This window comes from Lepidochelys kempii, chromosome 9 (assembly GCF_965140285.1).
Source record: "Lepidochelys kempii isolate rLepKem1 chromosome 9, rLepKem1.hap1, whole genome shotgun sequence".
In the NCBI taxonomy this organism is placed as follows: Eukaryota; Metazoa; Chordata; order Testudines; family Cheloniidae; genus Lepidochelys; species Lepidochelys kempii.
Genome location: NC_136388.1, coordinates 58,894,626 through 58,908,634, shown reverse-complemented (window position 1 = coordinate 58,908,634; position 14,009 = coordinate 58,894,626). Strand labels below are relative to the sequence as shown.

The 14,009-nt window shown below is 56.4% G+C and overlaps 1 protein-coding gene across 2 annotated transcripts in view; it reads left to right on the top strand.

Annotated features, from left to right (window-relative positions):
• Positions 1–1,516, top strand: part of SHROOM4 (shroom family member 4) — a 61,758-nt gene extending 60,242 nt beyond the window's left edge. For both annotated transcript variants that reach the window (XM_073360588.2, XM_073360592.2), the window contains one exon: positions 422–1,516. In XM_073360588.2, coding sequence (XP_073216689.2) covers positions 422–691 — 270 coding nt within the window. In that variant the 3' untranslated portion in view covers positions 692–1,516. The remainder of the gene's footprint in view (positions 1–421) is intronic.
• Positions 1,517–14,009: the final 12,493 nt, after the last annotated feature.

Sequence of the window (14,009 nt, the reverse complement as noted above, 5' to 3'; positions counted from 1 at the left end):
CATCCAGTTTCCTCCAATATTTTTAAATTAATTATGTGGCCTGGGTACTGTCCTGTTGTATTGTGCGGGGGAGTGTCTCACCTGGCACTACTCTGTTATGTGTGCATGTGGGGGCGGGGGAGGGTGTCTCACCTTGGCACTGCCATGTGTGTGTGGGGGGGAGAGATCTCACGGGGGCACTGTTCTGTTGTGTGTGTGGGGGAGGGAAGGGGGACGGGGAGGTATGCCTCTCACCTGGGCACTGCTCTGTTGTGTGCGGGGGGGGTCTCACCCGGGCACTGCCCTGTTGTGTGTGTGGGGGGGGGGGGAGAGGGTGTGTGTCTCACCCAGGCACTGCTCTGGTTGGGGGGTGTCTGACCCCCCAAGTCTCTGGTGGGTCTGCTGTGTGCATTCACTGCTCCCTGCTCTGCACCCCCAACAGCTGGCGCTGCTGGAGAAGAAGCGGCAGCTGACGGAGCAGTTGGAGGATGCCAAGGAGCTGAAGGAGCATGTGGACCGGCGAGAGAGGGCCGTGTTTGGCACCATCTCGCGCTCCCTGCCGGCCGAGCAGCTCCAGGACTACCAGCACTTTGTCAAGATGAAGTCAGCCCTCATCATCGAGCAGCGGGAGCTGGAGGAGAAGATCAAGCTGGGGGAGGAGCAGCTCAGGTGTCTCAGGGAGAGTCTCCTGCTTGGGCCCAGAGATTATTAGTGCCAGCACTGCACTCCTGGTGGCCACGTGGCCATGGTCTCGTCCACAGTCATGTGGCCTAGAGCTGACGGCCACGGCCTTCTCATGGGCTGCTGCTGGAGGACCCTGGAGCAGAGAGGGTTGTGTGGGAGTGTCCCACAGCCTCCCAGCTGGTGACCCAGGTGAATGGTGCCAGTACACGTCGTTCTCCTCCCTCCCGACCAATGCACCAATTCAGTGGGAGCCTATGTGCCATCCAGCCGGCAAGATCCAGCAGGGCGCTGGCACAAATAGGGCGTTCAGCACTTCCCAGGGTGCCACGGCCTGAAGCCCCAAAGAGTGGGAGGGTGCACTAGTCATCTCCTCCAGCACCGACCTGCCACGGGCCGGGTCACCAAAGCCAAGCAAACAGCGCTCCGGGTGGGAAGGGCTCTGCTGGAGAGCGGCCTGGGATTTCTGGAGCTGAACTGGAAGCCGAAGAAAACTGGACTCTTCAACACGCCAAAGGGGATGTTGCTTTCGCTTCCCCAGCCCTTGCCAAGGTTTGCAGCAGGATCTACATTTCACCGGGAGAGCCCTGCAACTGGCCCCTGCTGCTGCCTGCTCAAAGATCCCCTCACGTGGTGCCTATGGGGGTACCAGCGGGGGGGGCAGAGGGCATTGCTGCCCCACTGCCATGACCCCAGTTAGCACGACCAAAGAGGGTCTCATACCAGTGCCTGGTCGCGCGCGTGTGTGTGTGTGTGTGTGTGTGTGTGTGTGTGAGAGAGAGAGAGATCCCTGCGAATGTTATTTATTTTTGTATTTTAAATTGCTTTTTTCCTATGGAGGGGCCTTGTGGGAAGGGGGAGAGGCATGCGGGAATGGGGAGAGGCACATGGGGAGGGGGAGGAGCCAGGGACCTTAGCTCGGGGGAGAGCCTGTCCCCAACGCTACCTTCCTGCCCAGCCCTGGCTTTGGGCCCATGCGCTAGGACTGTGCATTCCACCCAAAGCAGGGCCTGGAACCAGCAGCCCCCAAGGGCCAGGGAATGGTATGAGCCTCTGGCTGGCTGCCAAGCTGCCTGGCTCTTCCTCAGCCCTCACTGTTTTGGGTTTGGAGGGGGTCAGGGGGGCTCTGAACATCCCTTACTTCCCACCAGGTTCAGGATGTTCTTAACCAAAACCTCCCCCTTCTGCAGCCAAGGCCAGCTCCTTCATCAGCTCCACACCAGGAGTGGGCACTATCCCCCCCAGTGCGGGCCCCTCACCTGGGGTTTAGCTGGGGAGGCACTGCTCCCTCAGTGCAGGCCCCTCACCTGGGGTACAGCTGAGAGTCACTGTCCCCCTGGGCGGGCTCCTTGCCTACCATTTTGTTCTGAGTCCATTCCAGGAGGGTCCAAGAACCTAGACCAGGATCACCTGGTATCAGACTCACACTCAGATTCTGCTGCAGTTGCGGCTCATTCCCAGCTGTTGCCATGTGGGGCGGTGTGTGGGGCAGTGGCTGGGGCATGGGAATGGAAGCCCAGGACTCCTGGGTTCTCTTCCCGTCTCACCTACTGATTGCATGTGACTATATGTAGTTCCCTGTCTGTGCCTCCATCCCGTCTGCTGTACAATGGGGTGATGCCACCTGGGCATCTTGGCAAGGATCTGGGAGCTCTGTGTAGAAACTCCCATATCCCAGACTGTCCTGTCTCTGATAAGCTCAGACACCTAGTGCCAAGTGGCCACCTGCCCTGGCTTTCAGTCCCAGCGTCCACTTTTCCCTGGGGCATGTGGGGTCCGGATACTCGTCCGTTTGTCCATGGGGTAGCTTTAGGCGCCTTTGGCCAGCAGCTCTGGTGGCTTTGGTGTGTGAGGGGAGGGTCCGGGCCCTGCTGTCACACATGCTTACACTAGGGCACTGACTCTCCTTCACCGGCCTCAGCACCTGTCCCATTTGCACCTGCCCTGCTCCTGTTTCCATGGCGGAAGCCTCCCGGTGCCCTTGCACAGCGCAGGTTGGTGCAGGTGTAGCACTGCACCTGCCCTGCCCATCCCATCCCCTTGCTTTACCCCCCCCAGCTCTGGACCCGGTGCCACCACCAGGCCTATCCAGGGGGCATCTGCTCCCCATGTCCTATTGCAGAAGTGGAGTGGAGTTCCATGCCCTAGTGGAATGGGTTCTGGAGTGCGCCCCCAACTTGGGTGTGTGATTGCTGATGCAATGGGCTGCTGCAGGCGTCCCAGTTGGGTACCCCCTTGTCTTGCTGGTTGCCACTCTCTGTAGGAGCTGCTCTGGCTCTCCAGGGTACCTTATAAACACATTATACCACATGAGCAAGCAGCTCAGGGATGAGAGACAGCAGGAGAAAGCACTAACCCAGGAACCAAACCCTTTTTCTGCCCTCTCTCTGTCTGGGCATTTAGCGTGGCCCAAGCAGCCAGATCCCAATCTGTCCCAGGTGCAAACCCCATGCCATTGTTCTGGGATTTACCTCCCTGAGAGCTGCACCTGGACTGTAGCTATAGAGACATGGTAGCATCCTATCGTTCTGTAGAAAGAGGTTTAGGCTGGGATTTCCTGGCATTAAGGACTTGAGCTGGTCTGTTCCTCCTCGCCGCCCCCCCCCGCACTCCAGCACTTCTGGCTGTAAAGGGTTAATCACTTCTTCCCCTAATACACATGGCTTCTAAGTAACCAAAGGAATTTGCTGGGGATCTGCCACAAATTCTCAGCCCCCGACATCCTCTTCCTCTCCATTGTGTTTGGAACAATAGTCTAAACCCACTAGGCGCTTAACTCTCTCAGTGCTGTGCTGGGCATGGCCTACGCCTGGGCTCAGAGCCCCTGCCCTGCTATCTGTGATCTCAGTAACACCAGCCTGCCTAGTCTATTACTACAGAGAGGAGGCTGGTGCTACCTCCCAGCTGGCTCCTGACAGGACGGGTAGAGCCCCTGGGAACTCTCTCTTTCTGGCAGGTCAGAGGGACTGTCCCTCCCCTGGGAGCTGAGTAGGAACCTGACCAGTGGGCTGCCTCTCCCACTAGCAGCCCCTGGGGAGATCCCTGCTGCAGCTCTGCAGCTGGGTGTGGGGGGCACATTCCCAGAACACCAGGGATGTCAGCCCTGCTGCAAATGCTAGTGTGGGGGTGGAGATGGATGGAGCATAGGAGGAGCTCTCTGGAGACAGGAGTGTGACAGCACTTGTTACCAGGGACAGGAGCTGTGTCAGGCAGAGCCCATGCAGGGGGCACAGCTCTCCATTCACCATGGGTCAGAGAAAAGTGCAAGGGTCTGGCCACAGTTCTGGGCTGCTGCTGATCTGAGGTCATGGAGCTAAACTGGGAGACAGCCTGGCCCTGCCCTTACTCTGATCCTAGAGTGTTTCCAGTGTCCTACCTCCCTGCCTGATGCATTTCCAGCCTCTCCCTGTCATTGTGCCATCCAGAGAGGTTGGGATAGGCTGATGCAGGTTGTGTGCCCAATGGGACTGTACAGACCAGGGCTCTGTACTACTGGAGAGGTACTGAGCCCTCATTGCATTAGGGGTTGCGGGTGCTCTGTGCCCAATGGGGATCAGGCCCCATGCCGGCCTTCTAGTGCATTTCCCTTTCCACTCAGCTGCAGGGCATGCAGTGGGCAGCTAGCTGTAGCCAGACACCCTGTCACGTGCCATTCCCCATGTGATCATGCACCCAGTGAGATACCTCAGCCAGGAGTGGGCCAGGGACAGGCATAAAAACAGACATAAATTGAAAATAACCTAACCCTTTGGTGATATAAAAATAGCACTTAAAAAGGGATGGGTCATTTGCTTATGACTCATCTGGGTCATACTCTTTTTAAGGGGAAGTTTTTGAGCTAGTGATTGTGGGAATAGCTAAGACACTAAACTCTTCTAGTGCTCCTTAACACTAACTGAAACTATGCTAAACTTTTGATGAGTGTTTCTCCACCCAGGAAGAGATTGTAGCAAGGACTGGATGTTTTCAGTGTGCTCATGGCAGTAAGAGCCAACCCTGCAGAAGTCTCTCTCGCATCCAGTACTAAAACCTTGAAAAGAAATTCGACATAAGCTTTTTGCTGAATTTGCACGTGATCATTTCCAATCAAGCCTTGGAACCTGAATAAAACTGGCTGTAGCCGAAGAGGAAATAGCTGCTTTAGAAAAATAAACAACTGATTTCCAAATAATTCAGGTTGAGTAATTACAATGTTATGTGAAAATGCAGCAAAGGGAGCTCAGCATTTCAGTGCAGGGTATCCTGTTCCCTCTAGGAGCTGATTAGAGCCATGGGATGAGAAAAGACTCTTGAAATAATACAGGAATATTGAACTGGAAATCCTCATTGTTTCCATGCTGGGCCCTGGATTTCTGACGTGAATCAAATTCCTGGAATCCTTTCTGAGCAATTAGCAGATGCGATGTTACAGCCCCTTTTAATGAGTCTCCTCCTCCAGAGTGTTTAGAAATGGAACTGGGACGTGGCACCACTTAACAATTATCTCCAACATCCCTTACGTGCAATGACGAAGCCTCCTTAACACTACACAGATTTAAAAGTTCTGCTGTACTTTTCACCCTCTAGGATGTTGGACCCATTGCACTTCACTCATCTAAGACAGTGGAACTAGCCTGGTCAAGATCACACACTGTCCGTTTCACTTCCTGATTTTCATGCACTTACCCAAGGCTGCCGTGATTTGAGTTTCTAACACTACAGGGAAGGTTAAATCCCCCCAAAGCCTTTGGAGCCTGAAAATGAATCATTTATATGCCCAGAGCCCAAGACGCACCCACATGTACAAGCTAGCAAATGTGATTGTTTATTGCATGATGTCAGACCACATAGGCCCCAGCCTGGCCTTCTGGTTAAATCTTCGTCATGCTAATTGTTTCACCTCATCCCCCTACAGCCTGTCCTTTCCCCATGTGGTGTATATGAGACGGGCTCTTGTCCTAGGTCTCCTGCCTTGCCCTGAAGGCCCAGGAAAAGTCAGGCCATGGGGTGCTATGCCCCACAACACAATTCCCATGCCATAGACTTGAGCCGCTGGAGGTGTAGCTCAAAGTGCCATGCCGCTGGCCTATGGCTTCCCTATGGGTGTTGGGAAGAGTTGCAGTCGGTTATCAGCCAACAGGCATACGGGTTCCTTTGCTGACAGCCTGGGGCAGCTGTGTTCAGTGGGTGTAGTGGCTCGGCTGCTAGTTGGTTTCTGATCCTGGCCCGTGGCTTGACAGCCCCAGGCTCCAGTCCCTGCAGTGCACATGCAGGCCCCGGGGCTTGGAAAGGGCTCTCCACTGGCTTTCAAATGGCACTTTTGCTACTTCCTGCTGCACCCCAGGCCCTGGCCACAGCCCCATGGCTAGCTCCCCCCCGCCTCCATGTGCAGTTGTATTCAGCACAGGAGCCTGTCACGTAAAGGCCTTCAGATACCCCTAACTAAAAGCCCTGGTGGGTGGGGAGCCTTATTTCAATTGCCCAGTAAAAAGCCACACGCAGGGGCTCACCCCCATGGCTACTGCTCTGTGCTGCGATGCGGGAGCCCCTGGCCAGCAGGGTAGGGTGACCAGATGTCCTGATTGTATAAGGACAGTCCCGATATTTGGGGCTTTTTTTTTATATGGGCTCCTATTACCCCCCACCCCCATCTCGATTTTTCACACTTGCTATCTGGTCACCCTACAGCAGAGACTAAGAGTGCTGTCCAAGTGGGGAGGGAAAGTGGATCTGCAGAGCCCCTGCTGGCCAGTGGGCAGCCTACAGGCTTTAGCAGGCAGGGAGGGGTGGGAAAGATGCTAAGGAAGGCCAGGAAGCCCTCCCTGTGGCAGTGAGACAGGAGGGAAGGAACCTTCTCAGTGTTTGGAATCACAAATGTGGGTGTTGAGCAGCCCGGAGCCCCCGCTGGTCATGTGCTGCCTGGTCTCCATGAGTATAACCCTGACTGCCAGCATCAGCTGTACTGTTATAGTCCTGAAGCCTCTTGCCTGACGTGCAAGGTCCAGCCCAGGGATGTGCCAACCGTGTATAATGGGGTTTGTGCCAATGTTGTATATTTTGTGTACCATTGTGCTTCCTACACACTAAAGGCGCAGTGGGCTCTGTACAGCGTCCCAGAGCGGTGTTTTTTACAACGTTGTGTGTATTTTCTAAGCTGTTGATTACTGAACTTGTTAGTGTCCCCTAGCTCTCTGGCCGCGGGTATGTATCCCCACCTGGGGAGCACAGGGAGGCGAGGGACACGCTGCATTAAACAATGCTAAGGACAATGAGCCAGTGGGTGTTGTGTGATCGTTCATGCCGCTGCTGAGATGTGACAGCAAGAAGATTGAAGCCGCTCTCTACCGGGAGCTGTTTGCTGGTGTAGCTCTGCTGGTGCCCTAGCATGCCTAGCGGGACCCAGCTTAGCCTGGCCAAGCTGCCTGCTCACTGGCATTGCTTATGGCAGCCACGCGAAGGGTAAAAGCATAGCTGGGGCTGAACTAGGGCCTTTGCTGGCAGTACTGTGGCACTTGGCTCACACCTCTGAGCAGCTCAGCCACACTGCCAGACGTACCTGGGCTTCAAAATGACCTGGGAGCCTAATGTGCTGAGCTGCTGTTGGCTCCTCAGGCCTGGGCATGTTTCTGAGCCCCCTCATGCAGCCCTGCAGCTGGCCCAAAGGGTGGCTACTCACTGGTGGCCCACAGGAGCCAGCAGCTCATGTGAAATGAGTGTGACAACCTCTGTCTTGGGGACACTGGGCTTGTCAGCTGGGGATCAGGCTGGGAGGGAGATGGAACAGACTGTCCAGCAGGTTACACTGGCTCCCTCTTCAGTGGGGCCTGCTACTCCCTCAGCTAGCGGGCTCTGCATTGCAAAGAAGAGCCCCTGGTGCCTGCCTGTGCAAGGAGCTGGGGGCGGGGGATTGCTTCATGGAAGTGATTGCTGCGGCTGCTATGTGGGCCAGTTGTGACCTGAATCTGTGTGGGGAGAGCTAGGAATTTTCACCTTTATTTCTAGTCTCAATTTGTCTGGCTTCAGCATCCAGCCGGTGGCTCTTGTTCTGCCTTTGCCTGAGAGAGATGAAAGAGCTGAAGCAGTAGCACTGGCCCCTGGGCGGATGGTGGAAACAGGACTCTGCTGGCTCGCATGGCCACAGAACTTTTAGCTCAAGTCCCCAGGCAGAATCTTTACTCTCCAAAGCATCATGCCCATCTGTGGCACAACACCAGTCCTGACACACAGCCTGGCCATGCGCAAGGCACAAGGAACCCAACTGCATTCTGATCCCAGGGTGCTTGTATAAAGGCCCCCTTTTTCCTTGTCGAGGGGCTGGGCTTGCTCTGGGGTCCGTGCAAGATGACTCCCCCCAAAGCCCGAGTAGCTGTGCACAGCATAGCCACATTGGTCGCTGGAAGTGTAACCCACACACCTCCTGGGTGTGGCGTTCTGTCCCAGGTAGCCACACTTAAAGAGAGAGAAATTGAGTCTGCTCTGCAGCCTTTGCTAACTGCTAGTTGGCTTTTCGCTCAGGGGGTAGAGGCTCATGCACTAAGCTCCAGAGGCCCCAGGTTCGATCCTGCCCACCGATAACTGGGGTCTGTCGGTGTTACAAAAGCACTGGCCGCCCAAAGGCAGATTAACCTGTTCTAAAGCACCAAAGCAGCTGCTACACTGAGTGGGCACGAGGGGCATCCCACTCCTGTCAAATCTGCTCTTGGAGACAGCAGCTCAGTCACAGGGACAGGTCTGCTTTGGCAGTGACTAAAGCCCATGTTGCAGCCACTAGATGGCACGCTCGGCCTGAGGCTGGGCCCCGCTAGCAACCTGAGCAGTGGCCCTTTTCTCTCTGCTACCCAAAGCCTGGCCTTGCCAAGCCCCAGGCTGGGCTGTGCTGCAGGCAGCAGTGGAGTTGGTCTCTGGGCAGCTGCCTGTTTGACTGCTGGGTGTCCAGCCAGCCAGGTGCTGCCCCCGCAGGCCCTTCCCTTAGAAGCTTTGCGTGGAGCTGAGATCTGTGCATGAGGCTAGTCTCACCCCTTCTCCCTCTGCATGGTGCAGCCCAGCCCTGCTCCTTTCTCTGCTCTAAGTTACCCAGAATTAAACAGCCCAGCCTGGCTGTGGCACAAGCTGGAGAGATGGTGGTTGTGTGACCATGTTGTCACAGTTCTGGGCAATTGCACCTGTATTCCCCCTGCTAGGCCTGTGAGGGCACCTACACTGGTCTTGCGACTTCCCTGCAGCTGCCTCTCTTGGGCATAAGGTTGCCAACTTTCCAATTTCTTAAAACTGGAGACTACAGCCCCCCTCCCCTGTTCGCTTGCTTCCCCCTCCTCCCCCGGGACTCACCTGCCACCTACAGAGCTGGGGTGGGAGCTGCAGCGGTGGCTGCTCATGAGATGCAGGTAGGAGTCAACCCTGGCTGAGAAGGGGCTGACACAGGTTGATGGCCCAGCAGCGCTCCCAGTCCCCATAACCTGAGCCAGGCTGGCAGCAGCATTTGCAGGCAACAATCGTGGGGGGCAGGGGTGTTATCAGTCTGTCTGTCTGGACAAGCCGGGCTGGGCTGGGGGAAATGCCCTTCCCTCCCCACGCTCTGTGTGTGAGCTGGAGGCCAGGCTCGCAATAAGCCGCATACCCTGAGCCTTAAGGGCGCTGCTCCCTTACCCTCCCAGGCCGGGCTGAGCCCCCATCCAAGTGGCACTGGTGCAGCAAAGTTTCCTCTGCCCCGCGGAGAAGCGGCCTCCCCACATGGGATCCCCAGCTCAGTGCTGATCATGTGTGTCTCAGAGCCCCTGGAGTGGCTTCCCATGATGATGGGATGTTTCTGCAGCAGGCAGGGAGGGGCAGAGCTGGGGAACAGAGAGGAGCATGGAAAATAGGACAGGATCCAAACACAATCCCACAGCGTGGATTGGCACCCACCTGGCTCACAGTCATGCTGCCCCCACTCTCTGCAAGTGCCCCACTGCGGTCTCACATACTGCGGAGGGTGCTGCCTGGCCCCCCCATTCTGGTGTCCCTGCAGGCAGTAACTGGACTTTTGGTGTACAAGTCCCCTTTTGACTGGACTTTCTGGTCAAAAACTGGACATATGGCAACCGTACTCGGGCTGCAACCCGCATCTCTCTCTCTCCTGAGTGGGGGTTTTCCAGGCTGCACAGCTCCCTGCCAACCCCGTGAATTCCCCAGCAAAGGCAGGCTGCCTAAGCCGCCTGTGTTATGTCTCTCCTCTGAGACAGTCAACAGTGCATTGCCCCAGGTAAGCTACCACCCCGCTCTTGCTAAGCAAGGACAGTTATTGGTAAGGTACAAAGCATCCCAGAGAACCCCACACACATGCTAAGAGCCTTACCAGAGCTCATCCCCCCAGCTCCACCGGGGCTGTCATGCCTCGCAACCCTTCCCTAATGATTGGGGACCCACTGGCCAGAGGGGCCTGTCCATTTGCTGTATCTGAATGAAGGCATCAAGGCAGTTTGAACTCAGGCTATTTACCCAGAAGTCCTTTCTTTGGCTGTCAGGTTCTGGAGAATCCCATGTGACCCAGCAGGTGTGATCCTGGCCAGGTGCTGGTACTTCCATGGTTACAGCCTGAATGAATGTGCCTAATCCCCTCTCACTGTTCCTAATTCTTGCAGGGCTGTGGGCCCTCTCCCCCATGGCAGACAGACCCTGGCCACAATGATACAGAAACTTCTTTCAGTGAGGTTTGGCCAGGCTATTGCAGGTGGTTCCCAGCTCTGTCACACATCATAAACAACACTATAGTTTTGCATGCACAGGGGGCAGAGCTAAAGACACCAGATGTGCTGCATTTTGCCTGTTGCAGCTCCCTCTAATGCAGGGGCATGTTCCATTTGAAACGTCCCTTGTGTCGTGGCTGGCTTGGCATTTGCAGCCGGTGCAGAGAACAGTGATCAGGTCCCACACAGCTGTACTAAGCCAGCCATCACGCCCCAGGGCAGCCAGGGGCACCAGATGTCCATCCCGGTGAGGCTTAGGCTCCCATGATGATACTCTTGGCATCAAACAGTGGTTTTCCTCTTGCTTCTCAGCCACCACCCCCAGTGCAGCTCCATTGGCCAAAATGGGTTGATAACGGGCACATCCAATGCTGGTGTGCCATGAGCCAGCAGCCTGCCCTCCCCCAGGGCTGTATAAACCTTGCCCCACAGACCTGCCCACATGGGTCAGGGGAGGAACGTCTACAATGTGAGCATAGTTTGCATCATCCCTGTGGGACACCTGCAATGCGAGCAACACCCTGCACATCCTGGGGCTGCCTCCTTCAGTGAGCAGATGCTGCAGCAGCTCCCCCTGCTGGTGGCTGCTTCTGGCCTGGGCGCCTCCCCCAGCACTGTGCTTCCTGACTGCCTGAACTGCCAGCCTCTGTCCCTCAGATGCTGCCCTGCTCTCGCAAAGCACCAGCTCAGCCCCCAAGCTGCAGGATGCGGCCATTCTCCACAGCCAAAGCTCAACTCTGTCACCAAGTGGCCTGGCCAGGTATAGCTAGGCTGTGCCCAGGGTATCACTTCCCAGTGCTTGGGGTTGTATTCGATGTGCCAAGTTATCATCCTTGTCCCTCTCTGATGCCTAGCAGCTCTCCAGGTAGCATTCTGCTCTCTCTACCCCCACTTTCCTGCCTCCAAAGGGCCAGGCAATAAAGATGCATGAACTCCCATGTCTACACTACACCCAGGAGAGGGAGGAGGGATCATGCCTTGCTCTACACAGGGTTAGATAGTACAAACTGAGGCCAATGGAGCAGTGCTGATTGACAACAGCTGGGGAGCTTGTCCCAGTGATCCAATGGAGCGCTGTTGATTTATAGCAGCGGGGGCGCTGGCCCATAGTCCTGCCCAATGACTTCTCCTTCCAACCAGGGCACCCCGGGCTCCCTGCAGGGAAGCTCCGTGAGCTGGAGGCCAAGTGTAACTGTAACCTGCCCCCCAGGGCAGTCCCATGGTATGCTCCTGGCCCAGCTCCCAGGGACAGACTCATGGCACTTTCAGATGGAGAGAGATTGGACTCTGAAACCAGGTGCCCTAGAAATGCTCATGTGCGGCTGCCTCAACCAGGTGCCCATAGAATCTGCCAGCTGCCACTCAGCGCAACGTGGCATGTCTTGGTGCAGATGGGCAGGTGCCAGCAGTGATGCAGGCACAAACTGGAATGGGGCCTCTGGCAGCAACACACAAATCCCCAGGGGCTCTTGAGCCTGGCTAAAGGGGTCACTTGTGGGCATTTCTGGGGGTGGGCTCCTTTCCCCCCAGAATGCACCAGAGCATGGACACATTCTCTCAGAATTCCCCCTGAGCATGGCTGTTTGCAGCAGTGCTGGTGTACCCCATGGGCAGCAGGTGTTACTTGAGCCCCTCATTTCAGTCTCCAGCATTGGCCCACAGCTAGGATTCAAATTGCTGGAGGGGCTGGACACTTGGGATGGCTTCCTCTGCCCAAGTATGTAAGCCAGCCACAGTCAGTGTGTGATGGGTCCCTCAACGGCCTGACCCACAGAGTCTGCGTGACAGTGCCCATGGGGGTGTTCTGCGGGTAGACACCCTACTGCATGCCAGCTGGCAGTGAGAGCAGCTTGATCACTGTGTGGCTGTAATGTAGGCAGATCCAGAGCATGAATTTCACCCTTGGGCAGGGTCCCACTTATGCCCTGAGGGCTCATGCTGACCCTCTGCATGGGTTTAATTTCACACACAAGCCAGATGCTTGGCGCCGTGTGGGCTCTCCCAGCCACTGGGTGGCGGTGTTGAGCCTCGGGAAAGAGAAAGGCTTGTGAGCTTGAGTGAGTTTTTACTGAAACCAAACGTGATATTAGTAAATGTGCTGTGAGGAGGGTGTGAGACAGGGCCGGGGCCACACGAGGGAGCTACACAGACCATCAGCAGGGCGGTGAACTGACAGGGGAAGGCAAAAGATAGGAACACCTGGAAGACAGACAGAGGTGGGGGAGGCAGTGAAAATACAGCCCTTCTTAACACCAGCCCCATAGCATGTCCCTCCCTTTCCTCCCACCAGCTCAAAGTGCTTTACAAAGGAGGTTACGTAGCATAACCTCCATTTCACAGATAGGGAAACTGAGGCACAAAGCAACAAGCTGACTTGCCCAAAGTCACTCAGCAAGTCAGTGGCAGAGCTAGGAATAGACCCCAGCTAGGAGGGCATCACAGCTAGGAGCAGATCCCAGCCCCATGCCTCCTGAGTAGATGCCCGCTCCACAGTGCTGGCCCATTGTTATGTAGAACACAAGAGGGGCTGTCTCACTCGATGTGAGCCCAAGCGAGATCAGTGGGACTCAGCTGTGCCCTAGCTGTGAGGCCGTAGAGCTGGGCCAGAGGCCCATGCCGTGCTGAACAAAGAGCCCCTGCCTCCACTCCAGAATAAGTGGTCGTGTAAAGGCTGAGGTCAGTGGCCGGATTCACGGCAGCGCCCTGCTGGGCCATGAGTGTGCCGTAGAGCCGAGCTGAGACAAGGCACCAATCTCAATGAGGGAGGCCCGCAAGCCAGCAAGGAGGTATCCAGCATCTGCCTGTCTGTGCTGGGGGTGGGGATGGGATCCGAGGAGCTGCCTGACAACCTGACAGGTGCTGTAGGGCGCCTGGCCATGCCCTGCTCCCAGCACAGCTCCATGCCGCGTGGCTCATCTGTGACTCAGCGCTGCCATGCACCTCACATGGTCCATTAAAGAGGAGTGCTGGGGCTGGAAGCACTGGGGACTCCACTAGCGAGCACTGTCCCCGAGCCACAACCTCACTGCAGCGCTGCAAGCATGCAGGGCTGTACACCCCGTGGGAGTGGAGTTTGTTTGTGGGTGGGGCTACAAATAGCTTGGCATGCTGTTGCTCAGTATGATGGTTGTGCCTAGAGGTCCCCACTGAGCTCAGGGCATAATTGTGCTAGGTGCTGTACAGACCCGTGGTAGAATGAGCGATACATAGAGTGTGGTCTAGCAGCTAACGCATTGGGCTAGGACACTGCCCAATGCCTCCATGGCCATCTAAGACCAGCGTGGGTTGCCATGGAGAAGCAGTTGGCACTGGCCGCTGGCTACGGCTAGCCCCTGCTCCTGGCATTCAAGGCTGCCTGAGGGGGCAGCAACTCTGGCCCCGCCCATGTTGGCTGCAGTACCAATGAGGTGCCAGAGGCACTCAGCACCCTTGGCTAAACGGACCAGCTAGCTGGGAACCATGGATCTGGTGGGAGGGGCAGACCTAGTGCCCAGTGGGGCTCAGAGCCACTGACCCAGATGGAGGAGTCACTGCCCAAGTGGGCTAGCAGGGTTGATGTGGAGGAGCCGTCACCTCTCGGTGGGGCTGGGTGTGATTGCTGTTGTGGGCAGGGCCAACCCTGTTCGGGCCTCAGACGTGGCTGTG